Source organism: Lissotriton vulgaris, chromosome 3_1, assembly GCF_964263255.1.
Source record: "Lissotriton vulgaris chromosome 3_1, aLisVul1.2, whole genome shotgun sequence".
Classification (NCBI taxonomy): domain Eukaryota; kingdom Metazoa; phylum Chordata; class Amphibia; order Caudata; family Salamandridae; genus Lissotriton; species Lissotriton vulgaris.
In genome coordinates, this window is record NC_141689.1 from 1,348,645,925 (window position 1) to 1,348,662,604 (window position 16,680).

The 16,680-nt window shown below is 45.8% G+C and overlaps 1 protein-coding gene across 1 annotated transcript in view; it reads left to right on the plus strand.

The window, feature by feature from the left end:
• LOC147727870 (E3 ubiquitin-protein ligase TRIM39-like) overlaps window positions 1-16,680 on the plus strand; it is a 199,933-nt gene that overhangs the window by 54,090 nt on the left and 129,163 nt on the right. Inside the window, exon 2 of the mRNA XM_086963191.1 lies at window positions 703-798. Within this exon, the coding sequence (XP_086819317.1) occupies window positions 703-798 (96 nt within the window). The remainder of the gene's footprint in view (window positions 1-702; window positions 799-16,680) is intronic.

The window sequence follows — 16,680 nt, forward strand, 5'->3', positions numbered from 1 at the left end:
CATATGTCTCAGATGCGGAGAATCGGAGGGGACCTTCCTACACACGGTCTGGTGCTGTGGGGCAATGTAACCATTTTGGCATGCCTGGGTCGGGTCCTGTACTGGCGTCTTCCATTCGATCCCAAGCTTTTCTTGATTCACAGCACCGAAGGGATTGGGGGGAATCGCAATAAACAACATCTACTATTTTTGGGCCTCACAGTTGCCAAGCGGGGCATTGAAACATGGAAGGGTACCTCCCCTCCATCAATGGGTGGGTGGAGAAAGGCAGCGGACAAATGCATGGAGGCTGAAATCGGAGTGTATCAGGCGTGGGTTGTCCACAAAAATATGGTCTCACTGGGCAACATACCGCAGTAAAGACTTGCCTCCCATCAGACCCTCCCTAAACGAGGCAATCAAATCAAACTGGACCAATATTTAGGTAAGATGAGTCGCTCTGTCATCTAAACATGTACACCTGAACATTTTACTGATAGTGAAACATATAGTAACCTGTGCCAAGTTTAGTTATTGAACATGTATGTTCACAGGCAATGTTGTTTGAATATAATTGGTACCATCTCATATAAACTGTATCCAAAATGTATGCTTCGAGCACCGCCCGCTATGTAGTGTTAAAGTCAATAAAATGTATTAATAATAAAAAAAAGACTGCACTCCATATATCTACACTTATTTCTTGCACTTTCATCTCTGCAGGTAAAACTTCAAGAGTGGCTGCGTCTTCTGAAGAATGAGGACAAATATTTTCAGGAGTCTAAAATCAAGGAAGAAGAACAGTATCAAACCATGAGGGTGAGTGGCTGCAGTGAGTCCTGTGTCTCTGTGTGTCTGTGTATGTCCCTTCCCATGTCTTTTTGTGATCTCTTAGAGTTCAAGAACACAGAGGCTGATGAGTCACCCTACAAACTGTGTCATGATCCCCAGCAAATGAATATACTGACAGGAGGCACTGCACTTGGATATTGGGAATGCATTCGGCCAAGGGTTCATCCTAAAAAAAGTAATAAAATCAAGAATTACTCCTCTGATACTAAGGTAGTACTTACATGCTCACACTGTGTGTGTTAGAGTATGTGCACAGGTGTGGCATTATATGACTGTGAGTACGTGCCTGTGTGTGTGTGTGTGTGTCTGTGCGTGCGTGCATGTGTGTGTGCGTGCATGTTCACACTTAGACACGTGTCTAAGTATTTGTTCAAGTATGGATGGCCCTGGAGTTATCTGATGGAGTGCATGCATGTCTGAGCATCTCTATATCTGTCTGTTTTTTGGGCTTGGATTAGTGCTTGTGTGTGTGTGCCTATGCATATATAGGTTTTGAGACACAGAGTATGCAAATACATGCGTGTGTCTATGTGCATGTGTGGTTGAGAGTTGTGCATGCTTTAGTCTGTGGGTTTGTACTTGCGTATGTGGATGCTTCTATGAGTTTGCGTATCACAAGGTGTGATATATGCATACGTCTGGAGTTACACAACCATGAGATTTTATATGCATCTTTGTGTGAGTATATATATATATGTATGGATGTGTAATTCTGTGCCTGCATGGACTGAAGATATCCATCTGTGAGTCTTTACAAGGTTTGTGTTTGAGTGTGCACATTAATGTGTGCATTTGTATGAATATGTACCTCTGGGACTGTGTATGCATGGATCTGGAGTTATACATCTGTGTGACTTTATATGCATCTGTGTGGGAGTATATATATATGCATGGATGTGTGCCTCTGTGCTGTGAGTCTGTGCATGCATGGACTGAAGATATCCACCTGTGAGTTTGTACAAGGTTTGTGTGTGAGTCTGGAAATGTATGTGTGGTTCTGTGTGGGTGTGTAACTCTGTGGGTTGTGTATGCAGGGATCAGTAATGATCTATACATCCATCAGACTGAGCAAGCCTGGTGTAAGCCCCTTCCTAAACAAAGGTTTTATCAGTGTAATCATGCTATGGTATTGTGTATACATCAACAAACCACAGAACATCCAAGAGAGTTCATCTAAGTAAAAAACAATGATCAATCACAGTACATCAGAGCACACCCGTTCATTATATCTATGATCCAACAAGATAGTGAGACAAAAAATGGTGGAGATTCAGCCACAAGATGCGTTCCAATTGTCCTTGTCAAGTGTCCTTTCAATAAAGTTTCAAACACAATCCTGAATCAGGTCTTTTCAGTTTAACTTTAATTTCTAATTTTCCAAACACACGAAATACAACAGCAGCCAACGCGCGTTTCGCCCACTGAGCTTTTTTAAGGCTCTGATTTGAATATTTATTGTGCGATTTCCGTTGCCAATCAATGCTGGCCTGGCTTTTTGAAGGGAGGCTTCCGTGTTAAGTTATTGCAGAAACAGTAGCAAGTGACGTTTGGCCCGTAGTAGAGCAGCGAAAAAATGTTTCAAACTGTGCAATTGTTTTGGAAACTAACTCCTGATCCTGAGAATCGCAACCATTCTTAAAAGCTTGTGTGCGTTTTCGGACCTTGATACGTCCATTCTGTGTCTGTGTCTTTTCTGTCTGTGTTTGTAGTCGTGACTTTCAGCTGAACATTCGCTGGCAATGGAAATAAAACGATGAATATTCAATTCAGGGCCTTGAAAAACCCCAGTGGGCGAAACGCGTGTCGGCTGCTGTTGTTCTTCGTGTGTTTGGAAAATTGGAAATAAAAGTCAAATGGAAAAGACCTGATTCAGGATTGTGCTTGAAACTTTATTGAAAGGACACTTGACAAGGACAATTGGAACGCATTTTGTGGAAGAATCTCCACCATTTTTTGGCTCACTATCTTGTTGGATCATAGATATAATGATCGGGTGTGCTCTGATGTACTGTGGTTGATCATTGTTCTAGACATTGCAGTCCTAGAGATAAAAATACCCTGGTGGGTGGGTATTACAACATCATATGAGCACCCCTTAGTAGTACGATTGAAAATCAACACCTAGACTTAGTATGTCAATAGATGTGCAGATCAATAAGCAAACCCACAAAATTCTTTGGATGTGATCAGTAATAAAACAAGCATGGAAGCTGCTACATTGTGTACGTGAGGTTTAACACAAGAATAGTTCATCTAAACCAAATGCCCTCTAAACTTAGCAGGTTTGGGGACATTTACATTCCTTTCTTCAGGACATATGCATTTCTAATTCTAGAAATGAAATGGGCACAGCTCAGCTTCAGCCTCTGAGCTTGGATATCCTCTGTTTTGCTCAATCATCATTGTAAGATTTTCCTGCAACAGTCTTATTAATCGGCCATAGTTTGACGTGTCAGTTTTTATGGCTTCATTAGACCTTTCTTACAGGGATAGGCCATAGCTGACTGCAATGTCCCAGGATATCTAGTGCACCTAGCTCTGCCTCAGGATGGGAGAAAGGGCAGGCCTGTAACATGGAAGCCCCTTCAACAATGGTGCACATTTATCAACACTCTAACACTGCCATTGGTTGTGATATTTAAGTATTCAACAGGGGGTGTCTGTAGATTTACATTTAACAAGGGTGTCATTGCCATAAACCTTTCATGGTATCTGATAAACCCTCCTACACTTTTCATGAAGTGTTTCTCCTAATGTGCACTCTTCATTCTTTAGTGGTTGTTACCTCACTTGTCGCTATACCCTTGATAGTATTGACAGCTGAGCGCCCGTTAATTGCTGTAAAACCCTGTGCACCAGATCCTAGCCCTGGACATGAGGCTCAGGGTTGAGCACAGCCAGACCACGATCAGAGGCAGGAGGGACGAACGTCCGAGAGGGGCTGATGGACATGTTGGTTGAGGTTGTTTGCCTCTGGTGTCCTGAGGTCTGTCCTACAGTGGCTATGAATCAGGCCACGGATATCCCTTTCTGCCCTTGACTCCCAGGATAGCAAGGTCGAGGAGTCAAAATCTTCTGACAGAGGCAGAAGGCGCGGCAGGCACTCAGAACCCAACAGTTCATCAACAGACACAATAATATTATGTCTAGCCTAATACTTATCTTTAGTAAGAAAAAAATATCCTAAGGTCACAACAAAAAATACCACCCAGTTCAATAAAGGTACAATTACACGTTTGCACTGTACGATCCCCAGAATAGCGCAGCGGGCCTCTGGTAGCCTCTACTCTCTATAAGAGTTCTATATACTTTAGTCCCCTGTATGAACATAGGTATTAATCAAGCATCGACTCTGGGGTACCCCACTGACTAATATGTATCAGTTCAGTGACTTTTGCCTCAAGGAGTTCACCCAGGCAAAAACTATATTTTTCAGACCGCACATTCCTCTGCCCTGCTATACGTACTTGGTGGTGGTGTGCTCGGAGTACCCGTTCCTATAGCTCAAGCTATAATTGTACGGAGCTATAGGGCATCCTCATTGAAGCCAATGACTTATAGAGTTAATCAGTTTGTCAGGTCTCCATCGTGCCACTTGTCATTGACAGTGTGGGCTTCAAGGGCAGTTGCACAAAGATGCTCGATGATAACAGTTGCAACTGCATGGTCGAGTCTTCAGCAAATGGTCGTCATTGGCAGTTGCGACTAAAGCTCGAAAGCTTTTGAACTGATTGAGTTAGATTTTATGGCATAACCCGGAAGCTTACATTATGCAATCTCCTTTATTGCCAACTCACAGCAGCAACAATTGAAGAATATAGAACTTCAAAAACATTTTAATAGGCTATAAAGTTCCGCCACATGCAGTGTTCTCCCTTTCGGTGTTGCTTCTGCTCATACGAGAAGTACAGCCTCTATAATACTAATACTTAGGGCTGATATCGATTTTGGCGGTCCAAACTGCCTCATTAGGATGCGATTGAACACTGTTATGTCGCGTGCCTATATAAGACTATGGGAGCATGCATTCTGGCTGTAAATCGTCTGTAATGCATGCTCAGATAGTGAAATTGAAAGTGTGGTTCATCCCTGCACCCTGCACCCCTTGCAGGGATCAACAGGGGTGCAACACAGATGCCCCCTCTGCCTCCAACTAGAGACCGTGCATCAAAGGAGGCCTTGCTGGGGGCTCCCAAACATGCTTTCGACATGGTTTCCATGTTGAAAAGACCGGCCCTTGAAATTACAGGCCGGCTGCCATCTGGCGGATGGGCTCGAGAGCCCGTCGGAAGTCAGCCGTAATGACCGGCCGGTTTACTTTTCGACTGCCCATTTCTTATATCTCATCTTGATTAGGTGGTCGGAAAGTAAACCAACTGGCACTTTATGATGCAGCCTGTGAGAAGTTGGCCTGGTATATGATGTCCACTAGTCTAGTGGGCACCTTGCACCAGTCCAAACAACCCTTATTGTTGGTAGGTTGTAAAGTCAACCTTATAGAAAGCTATCCTAGTGGTAGCTGTGGAGAGCAGCCTTCAGGTGAGTTAAGCTAGTTGTTTTACCAATTATAATCTCTTGAATGATCCAATAAAAGCATACCACACAAGGTATGTATCAAATATATATGTATTTATTCTAAATACAACCCCTCTGGGCTCTTTATGAGGTCGGAGGTAAAAGTACAATACAAGGAACTTAATTAGCATACAATAAGTTGCACAGTATATGTTATGCCCTAGGGGCATACAGGCCTAGGGCCTGTAGAACCGCTATAACCACCTAAGGTTAGAATGCAGGAGGCCCACTGGGGACGAGTGCAGTGTCTAAACACAGCCGCGGATCACCATTGACTTTCTATGGAGAACGAACAAGTTACAATTTGAAAGATTAAGGGCACTTCTAGGTGAACTACGATGGAACCCTTTTAGACTAGGACACTTCGAGAGTCAAGACCCATGGGAGCACCGGAGTACTTGTGTTACCTCGTCCAGGGAAGCCGGGTGCTTAGGTGTCGGGTTTAGTCGTCGATTCCTATGGAGAGCTGCGAAGAAATGCTGCAGGCGACCAGAGGAAAAGTGTCTGGGTGGATCCAAGGGTGGATCGGAGACGTGAAGAACCTGAAACCAGAGGAAAAGTGTCTGGGTACATCCAAGGGTGGATCGGAGATGTGAAGAACCTGAAACCAGAGGAGACAGAGTCAGGGTCACTAGCCAGTGACCAGGATGGCGAGGAGAAGATCCTAGTCGATGTCGGGTGATTTCAGGTGAAAGAGGTGAAGCTTGACTCTTCAGCCACGAGGACCAGGAGGCCGACGACGACAAGTAGCTGGATTTGAGCTGTCCCACGAAGGATCTAGTTGACTGCAGTGTCGGAATCAGGAGTCGACCCAACAAGCCTTGACAACAGCAACCCATGCAAGATGACAAGATTGGCTTCGGTGCAGACCAACAAGGTCTGAGGGACTCCTCTTGGAGAGGAGTGGGAGCATGTCTGGAGCAACCAGGAAAGCTCACTAAATCAAAGATGGCCCTTCGTGGTGGCTCGCTAGCCAACGGACTAGGAACTGCAAAGGGGCCTTGAGCGGAAATGCATAAAGCGGGCCCATGGGACACTCGTGGAGTGTAGGCCTCTGAGCTTCAGTGCAAAAGGTGCAGAAGGCAGAGGCTTCAAATACCCCAATGCACAACTTCAGGATACCTCAGGAAGTAGGTGCAGTTGAAAAGTAGCAGGATGTCCAGGAGTTCCGGTCCTACGTCTCTCGTGTCTGCTACAGGTATCAGCTTTGCTGGGAGTGCAGGTCAGCATCAGAGATGTCTGGAAGTCTGTGTCCTGGGTCGCAGATTCTTCGGGATCGGGCGGGAGCCTCGAAAATGCAGACCATCAAAGATGCAGTTAGTGCCTGTTTGAACAGGGTGGTCACTCCTTGACCACAAGGGAGATTTCTTCTGTCTTCCAGTCGAAATGGAATGTCAAAGGTCCAAGATATATGTTGCAGAGTTTCGTCCAGGGTAATCTAAAGTCCTAGGGACTGGGTTTCTATACTTACAGTAAGTTTAGGGGTTGGACTAACTCTAAGGTCCCTCCTATGGGTGGACCTGGGGAGGGGGTGGTTAGAACCCTTCCCCTTTGTCTAGTTTCACGCCAGAGCTGGGACTGAGCGCCACAGCAACCTGTTTGAACTGGGAAATGCATGGATCACCTTGTGTGCCCCAGGCACTGTCTGAAAAGCATTCACTGAATGCAACCCACCCTGCCCCAATCCACTAAAGCCTGTCTGGGGAGGTGCCAGCACCTCCCTAGACAGGAAACCTATTGTCCAGGCCTCCCCTGCCATAGTTTTGTCCAGCAGCAGGAGGGCAGACTCGTGTCTGTGGCAGCAGCATCCATTTGTCGATGCTGGGGCTCTGTTTAACTTTAACCGGGTTTACCAGTAACTACATGTCTTCTCCCTCTAGAAAGGTAGAATGCTACCCCCGCCGCTCTGGCGGCGGGGGTTGTATTCCAAAGTGTTTGACACTTTACACGACATGTTTTGATAAAGCCAAACCAAAGTTTACATTTACTGCGAGGATTATAATGCACTTAAGAGTATATGGTATGGCTGTATCATAGAAGAGCCATAAGGAGATGGTTCCGAAAGCAGCAGAGGGGCTCAGCTCATGCTAGGGCACCCTCTCACACAAAACCAAGCACTCTGCCTTCAGGATTGTCAATTGCAAAAAACACAGTTCATGGACAGAATGCAGAACAATGTCTTACATTCACCCCAGTACAAAGATCTGGGCCTAAATCCATCGTTTTTTTGCACTCCACACCACCCTAGGTCAGACAATGGCTATATGCAAATCAGCCTTGACCCTGTGCCTCATGGGAACAGTCCAGCCCAAACTACCAAGCCATGTCTTTCCTAGACCCGAATCAAGCATCCAAGGACCGGTTTCTGGCTATCAGCCTTCTTCAGCCTGGCCTGCCATAGGAGTGACTAATAGGTTAATATGTGTCTTTATATCTATACTACTATAATAAAGGAAGAACTTTCAGCCTTTGAGGGGGGTAAACTTGGGAACCACAGCGCCAATCCACACACCCGATACACCGTTGGAATCGTCAGGGTGTGTAGATGGTTATAGGCTATATAAATTAAAAAAAAAAAGTTATTTAAAAAAGGTACAGTTAAAAAACATGCAGTCCCTCTGAAGTAGCGCCGGCCTGACGTGCGTGCTCACGTCAGGAGCACGGGGAGGAGCGGCGTCCTGGAGCGTGACGAGGAGCGGCAGACATGGCGCGGGGGGAGCGGTAACGTGAGGAGCAGCGGACAGGCCAGCAGCGGTGCGAGCAGCGGACAGGCTGGAGGAGCGGCAGCTGAGGTAAGGGAGCGGCGGACATGGAGCGGGGGAGGAGCAGTGACGTGAGGAGCAGCGGACAGGCCAGCGGCGGTGCGAGCAGTGGACGGGCGGGAGAAGCGGCGGCTGAGGTAAGGGGACCCATGTCTGGGCAGGCGGGGGTCGGGGCAGGCGGGGGACGGGCGGGGGCCCGGGCTGCTGGACAATGTCGGGGCGGGTGGGGGTCAGGGAAGCCTGTTGCTCCCGGACAAGGTCGGGACGGGCTGCTAGTACTAATATATGTCAAATGTAAATGTAAAGTGATACTTGTATAGCGCACTACTCACCCGCAAGGGTCTCAAGGCGCCTGTACGAATACCGCTGTGGGACCCATCCTGGCTTTCCCTGTGAGGCGTCCACTCCTAGGCACCCCCATCGTGGAGGCCAGGCATCCTTAGCGTTGTGGGGGCCGTTGTGGAGATTAAGCAAGCTATTGCCCAGAGTTGCAGAGTGGGACTCCATGATTGGAATAGGCACCGAGGCGAGAATTATCAGGTCCGTGGAATTTTGAGCCCAAGACCCGCAGAGGCGGGGAATTGAACCCTGGTCCCGGGCTAGACCTCTGCATCAGGGTCTTCCGCTCTAACCATTGAGCCACACTTCTCCACAAAGAGATAGCCCAAACCTTTGAGACGGGTAATCTCAGGAACCACAGCACCAATCACAACACCCAATACAGCGTTAGAAAGGGCAGTTGCAGCAGAAGGACATAGGCTATGCAGACGCCCCCCATATACATTTAAAAGGTAAAAGAACCGTGCCAGCAAAGTAGTCCCTTGTGGGCATGCCTGCGTTGTGCTGTGGGCGTGTGCTGGGGCGTGACAAAGAGGCGGCTTGTGGGACGTTCCGCCCTTCGTGCCATGTCTCATATCGTGTGCTGTGGGCGTGTGCTGGGGGCGTGGGCGTGTGTGGGGCGCGGGATTACGGAAAAAAAGCAAGCGTTGTACCCAATATTTCATTGTTTTTTCTACCCAGGTTCTGTACATTCCAGCTCCGGTTGTCCACCCTGCTCCCTTTAAATACCCCTGCGCCCCATAATCATAACCCACCCGTACTCCTTAAAATACCCCAACACCCTTAAACACTAACCCATCTTAACCCTATAAATATACCCTGTACCCCAAAACCCAAACCTATCCCTAAACCCTAAAAATACCGCTGTACCCAAAACCCAAACCTAGCCCTGAACCCTATAAATACCCCTGTAACCCAAATCTACCCCATAACCCTATAAATACCCCTGTACCTCAAAACCCAAACCTACCCCTGAACCCTAAAAATACCCCTGTACCCAAAACCCAAACCTAGCCCTGAACCCTATAAATACCCCTGTACCCCAAAACCCAAACCTAGCCCTGAACCATAAAACTAACCATGTACCCCAAAACCCATAAAAATAATCCTGTACCCCAAAACTCACACCTATCCCTGAACCCTAAAATACCCCTGTACCCCAAAACCCAAACCTAGCCCTGAACCCTAAAAATACCCCTGTAGCCCAAAAGCCAAACCTAGCCCTGAACCCTAAAAATACCCCTGTACCCCAAAACCCATACCTATCCCTAAAGCCTAAAACTACCCCTGCACCCCATAACCCAAAACTATATCTGAACCCTTAAAATACCAAACACCCCAAAACATATACCTCAGTACCCCAAAACATATACCCCTATACCCATACTTACCTTATCCAAACATTAAAAAAAGACATACTTTTACCATTCATGCATTTACAACTAATTTTGTTGTAAATGTATCCGTGGTAAAAGCATATAAAATGTAATGCCATGCGTTATAATGGCATTGCGGAGTCATGGTACTTTCGTAATAAAAGTATGCGGAGTGAGGGTATGCGGAAAGAAAGTTGCGGAATAATGGGTGTTTACCCTCCCTGGTAAGTACATTGGTGGCACGGCGGCCCACATCTCCAGCAACATACTCATATTTTTTCACCACCGATTTGAAAAATGCACAGTTCTCTCTCATTGATGGCCAGCACCGACATACACTTTTAGACACACCTCCCGCCACAAGTTCTAGAATTGCGAACTTTAGAGCTGGGGAGCTCCGTTCGAATCTCGGCATCAGCTCAACATCCTGTGATTCCAGGCAAATCGCTTTGTCTCCCCGTGCCTACCACAAATGAATGTGTTCTTCTGTAATGTAAATTGTGCTCATGCCATGTTGTCGAGTCCGCGCTATATAATATTGCAAGGAAAAATAAAGTAGGGAATCTCGAGTTCACACACTACTGAACGCGCACTCTTAAGTGCATCAGCAGTGCACTGTGAATCGGAGCGTTTCACAGGCCTGTCACAGATAAGAAATGCTATCAAAACGAAATCCTACACAACAATATACTACTGCCCGGCAGAAATTCATACCCAGACAACGTCCGTACGGGCTGCTAGTAAGGTAGATATAGGTATACAATATCTAAGTAAGGGGTGCTTACACCACATTACCCAGGCTGTAAGTACAGACCTGTGGTGTCAGTTTGGAAGGCTAACCAGGGGTGGCACAAGACATGCTGCAGCCCCTGGTAGGCCTCTGGGGTCCCTATGCCCTGGGTACCTAAGGGGCCATATACAGGGGCTCACAAGGGTGACCCAGTAGCCAGTCTGGTACGTACCTAAAGTACATGGAATCCATTTTATAGAGCAAGCAGATAGACTGGGGCCCTGAATAGCAGGATCTCAGTCCAGGGCCCTGAATAGCAGGATCCCAGTCCAACTAAGTCGAAAACCATTAAAACACCAGGCAAAAAGTGGGGGTAACCATATAGTCAGATTCCACCTTCCTACACGGCAATAAAGGCTCTGCCCTAAGGTCGGAGCCTGTACAGGCCGCATCATAATCAGCGTCTTACTGTGTTTTTTCGCCTTGAGATATCCCACCCTCCCCTATAGAAAATAAGAGTAATATCTCCCTCCTACCCTTGTACCAACACCCTCAACCAGTTTATTGTGTAACTTCCCATGTCTCCCAATGTCTTTTCCTAACCCTAGAAAGGAGTGTGGTTGTATTTTTATATTTAACTTCCCCTCTCTTACAGCGTTGGGTCGGAGGTCCTACTTTCTCTGTACCCGACACAACTTTTCAGCGTTTCTCTCGGCTCCTTAAGGCCGAGAAATACTCCCTTGCTGTGGACCGATATTTTATTTCTAAATCCGACCCCACACCACTTGTTGCTGCGGGCCAGATTTCTTTGAAAAGTGTGAGCCCGTACCCCACTGCCATAGTAGCGGGAGCTTCTTGAAAGAAAAAAATATAGACCATCTCGCTAAGGTCACCTCCCACTGAGGCCGTTGAGCTACGCAAGCGGGGCTCACCCATCTGCAGCAGTCCAGTAGAGTCATCTCACAGGCGTGGCAACAGAAGAAAGTCTGTCTACTTAACAAAGATGCCAGCAGCCCTCCTTTCCCCTCAGCGACTTCTGGCCCATGTAAATAAAGGCAACGGTGCGATACGCAATTATCGTAAAGTTTTATAAATAACACCAAAAAAAAGAGATAATCCGAGGCACAGCAATAAAGAAAGGACCACACAATTAGAAGAAAGACCCTTAAGAGATGGTCAGCCACACTCTGTATGTGCCGGGCCATTTTAGGAGATTGGGACACCTTAGTAAAGACACTACAGTGGCCATTTTAACTGATTGGGCAAACTGTTTGAATTCTGACAGTTGCAGTCCAACGAACTGTCGGAGCAGCTGTTTCCTTACACTGAGCCCAGTAATCTTAAATAATATTTACCTTCTGCCAGGTCCCTTGAACCTTCAGGGAATACTATGGAGGATAGACTGGAAGAACTTCTAAATAAGGCACTGGATAAGGTAATGGGAGACTGGATGACATAATTAATAAAAAAGTAGAGGTTCTCTCCAAGAAGGGTTGGCCAGTTACTGTCCCAGGACACCCTGATGGGAGAGATGGGGTGATTAAGGCCCAGAGGAAGAGGCTGCAGGGGAAATCCTGCCTGAGGAAGTTAAAAAGCCAAACGCTCAAAACAAATTATTTCACGCATTAGCAGTGACAAGGATGGTGCCTCTAGCACTGCAGATGGGCAAGAAAAAGGCCCAGAGGTTCCTATTCCCATAGATTGTGATGAAACATTGTAGGATGCAATTAACCTATCCTGTTCCTCCGACTTTGATTCAGGTATTGAGGAGATAGAGGTGAGGAATATGGGTACAACTAAGAAGGCATCAAGGGCATCTGGGTAAAAAATGGGCATTGTTGACCCATTCGTAGAGAATATGTTTGACCCGCTGCTCATCATACAACCCTTGTCTCCAGAGTTGGCTCCATCGCAGCATTTTGCTGAGTACCCCTCCTTTTGGCCTAGGAAGGAAATACCAAAAGAGGTCAGGTCCCGTCTTAGATCCGAATGCCCACACCCCTCCCTCCCGGATAAAGTTAGGTCTACCTCAGAGTTAGACGCAAAGGTGGTGGCTCTTAGCTCCAAGGGAGAAAAAGGCCCTAGGAAAGGTATTGATAAAGGCCTCAAGTCCTGCCAAGACTGTCTATTTAATATTACTGGCCCACTCACAAAGACGTTTGAGATGGCTGAAGTGGCATATCTTGAAGAAACCCTCATTGACCCCAAGGAATTGTGTCAATGGGCACAAATAGCCATTTGCCTCTTGGGGAATGCAAATACTGCACTCTCAAATGAGAGATGAAAAAGCTTTTGCTAAAAATAGATCCTAAATTGGTCAAACTGGCCACTAGAGAAGGAGTAGCTGCCTCCCAGGGTCTACGTTTCTGGGGACAATTTTATCAGGGACATGGCTAAGTACATGGGAGCATTTAGCTCAATTCAGAAGTCCTAGAAAGACATCAAGAAAGTCTTGCTTTGAGCTAGGCTGGGAGAACAGGTGATCAGTTCCTCGGCCGTGGCCAAAGCTCTTCAAGACCCTACCTGGGATTACTGAGCAAGATTTGTGCACCCACACTTTGCTCCACATTTGTCATTTATGCCCACAGAAACAAATACCTCACAGGAGAGGCTTCTGGAGTGAGCGGAGACAAAGAGGCTTTTCAGTAGGTAAGAAGTATGAAAGACCTTTCAGATACCCCAAAAAGTGGGAGGCAGACCAGCCCAATTTTGTGGAAACTGGAACTTGGTGAATCAGGACCCTTTGGTCCTAGACACAGTGGAGGGACACAAGATCGAATTTTCAGATTCACCATTACAAAGGAAAATTCCCCCAGAATTGATATTCTCACCAGAAGATTCTATCTTAGTAACACAAGAGGGAGTGGAATTATTGACCAAAGGGGCAATACAAGAGGTAACGGAATCAGGTTTTATCAGCAATATCTTTCTAGTGGAGAAGAAGGACAAAGGAATGAGACCCGTGATAAATCTAAAAGAGTTGTACGAATAGGTTGACTACCACAACTTCAAAATGGAAGGGGTGCACCTCCTTAGAGATGTGCTAAGGAAAGGGGATTGACTAACACGGTTAGATCTAAAGGATGCGTACCTGCCCATCCCAATTTGGACTCCACACCAAAAGTTTCTCCAATTCACCTGAATGGGCAGACTATGGCAATGGTGCAGTCTCCTTTTTGGACTTTCCTCATCCCCTTGGTGTTTGACCAAGGTTCGCGAGACGGGTGAGACTAATAGTTTACTTAGATGATATCCTGATAATGGCACAGTCCAGATAAGTGATCTCACCCCACACAGAACTTACCATGAGCCTAATGGAACACCTGGGTTTTGTCATAAACGGGAAAAAATCTAGCATGGTAGCAAACAAGTAAATGCAGTTCTTGGGTTTTGTCATGAACATAACCAGGGCAGAATTGGAATTGCCACTGGAAAAGTTAAAGAAACTTCATAACGAATTGAGGAATCTCTTGGGGAGAATGAAATTCTCCTTGTGGGCTCTAGCAAGGATCCTAGGCCTTCTGTCGTCAAGAAGCAGAGCAATCTACTGTGCGCTCCAAAGACTCAAAGTCAAAGCATCAAGAACATGTCAATCGTATTCTCAAATGCTGTTTCTGGACCCGGATTCAAAGAAGGAACTACTTAGGTGGCTGAGGAATGAAGAAGCATGGAATGGAGGAGCCATTTTTGGGGAAATCCAGGAGATCGTGATAGAATCAGATGCTAGTTTAGAGGGATGGGTTGCAAGATGTGGCGACCCATCAGCAGGGGGATGCTGGATAGATCAGGAGGAGTTCCTCATCAACTGCTTGGAATTATTGGCAGGTTCATTTTCAATTCTATGCTTCACCAAAGACTTAATGAAGTGTTCTGTAACATGTGCATGGACAACGTATCTGTAGTCCGATACGTCAACACAATGGGGGGGCCTCAGATTTAGTCAAGGTCTTCTGGAGTTACTTTCTGAGCAAGGGCATGTTGGTAGCAGCGGAACAGATCCCAGGATAGAGCAATGGTGTTTCAGATTTGTTCTCCCGGAATTTCAGAGATTCTATCAATAGGAGGTTAAACATGGACATTTTCCTCAGTTGCCAGTCTATATGGGGACCCTTCGGGTGGATCTTTTTGTGGACAGATGGAAAACTCAACTGTCAAAATCTTTCAGCTGGATGCCGGACCCTCAGGCCTCTGGGTGGATGCCTTCCTTCAGAATTGGCAGGGCCTAGCACCTTATGCTTTCACTCCTTTTGTCATGCTACCAAGACCTACTCCTACGTAAGCTACTGTTGCATGTTTGCAGGAACATGAAGGTCACAGTAGTGATAACACCACTTTGGAGGTCACAGGCATGGTTCTCAATTCTACTACAAATGAGCATAGGCTTACAATCTTAATTCCAACTTTCAGGGAAGTAATTACAGGCCCAGTCAGAAGGAGAGTCACATCCTCTTGAAGAGCATGGACATCTGATGCTGATGGCCTGGCGGATTTCAGGAGACAATGGCAGATCCAGGCCTTTCGGCAGACGCTTGTAGACTCCTATCAGAGTCATGAGTGCCTGGCACAAGGAACGCATATAGACTGACTTGGGAGAAATGGGTTTTTTCCTTTGAAGGAACTACAATCCTGTTTCAACTGGTTTAGTAAATGTAGTTAATTACTTATCGGGTTTATTCACATTAGGACTCTCTTTCTTATAGAACAGTTAAAGTTTGCAGATCGGCTTTTGCAGCATGTCACTGCCTTGTAGACAGAGTATCTGTGGGCCAAAACTTACTGACTAAAAAATTAAGGCGAAGTATGTGGGTACTAAACCCACCTTCTGCATAATATACTGCATTATGGGACATTAGAGATGTCCTACAGGTCTTAATAAGTTGGAGAGAGAATTCTGGATTATCCCTAAAACATATCTCTTATAAACTCACTGTCTTGCTGTGCCTGGTGTCTTGTAGATGGACTTCAGACATAAAAGCCTTAGACATCACCATCAGGGACTACCAATCAGAATGGGTTCGTTTTATTTAAAAGGCGTACAGAGACCAAGTCAACTAATGTTTTCTACCCCTTATTTACAGAGAATGAAAGAATGTTTGTGGTGAAATGTTTGATGGAATATGAGAGGACTGTGAGTATGAGAGGAAATACAGAAAAAATGCTAATATCCTATAAATTGCCTCATAGAGCAGTTTACTCCCCAACCATAGCACAATGGGTGACAGAAGTAATAAAAGAAGCAGGTGTAGACATTACTATGCTTGGTGTACACTCCCTTAGGGGTGCCTCAGCCTCTAAACCTCTCTTCCCGGTAGATATGTGTGATATTCAATTGTATTTATGTTAACTGTAGGATACTTCTGAGTAGCAGTGCGCGCTACAAATCTCTATATAACCTAACATAACTGTACTAGAGTTAAGCAATGATGCTCACTTGTCATGGTTACGGGTGACATCACTGATGTATTGGTTCCAACCTACTCTGTTGCCAAGGTTCAAGAATGTTAGCTTTTGATTTTATGCAGAGCAGTTACTGAGGTTGGATGTGGTATTGGATGAGTTTCATCTTTACCTACAATAAACTTGGATTTTATCTCCATCATCAAACCTGCCTTTTTTCTCAATAATTTTGAGGATCTTACATTGGCGTAGTCGGCAGCTGGTAAAGGAAGGAACCCAACAGCCTCAACCCCGGGGCTGCGGCTTGGGTTAATGAAAATATGTTTAAAAGTTGCTATTTTCGACCTGTTACAAGCTTTATTGACCATGTATTAAATGCACTTCAAAACTGAATAATGTTAACCTCTGTGTCATACCATAACATTTAGATTTTTTACAGCCTGGTGGGCAGACATTCTGGGTTTTATTAAAGACATGGAGGCTTAGATTATCCCTCCACATTGGAACCCTCCCTGATGGAGAAAAGTTATTGATTTTGTCTTGGGTTTTTCTTTTCCAGAGTAAGAAGTTTTCACTGATTAAGTTTTTCGTTAGTAAGTTATGGATCAAAGAAACTATCTTGTTCGAAAAACCAAAAAAAGGAAGAACACTGCATGCGGGGGAACTTTAT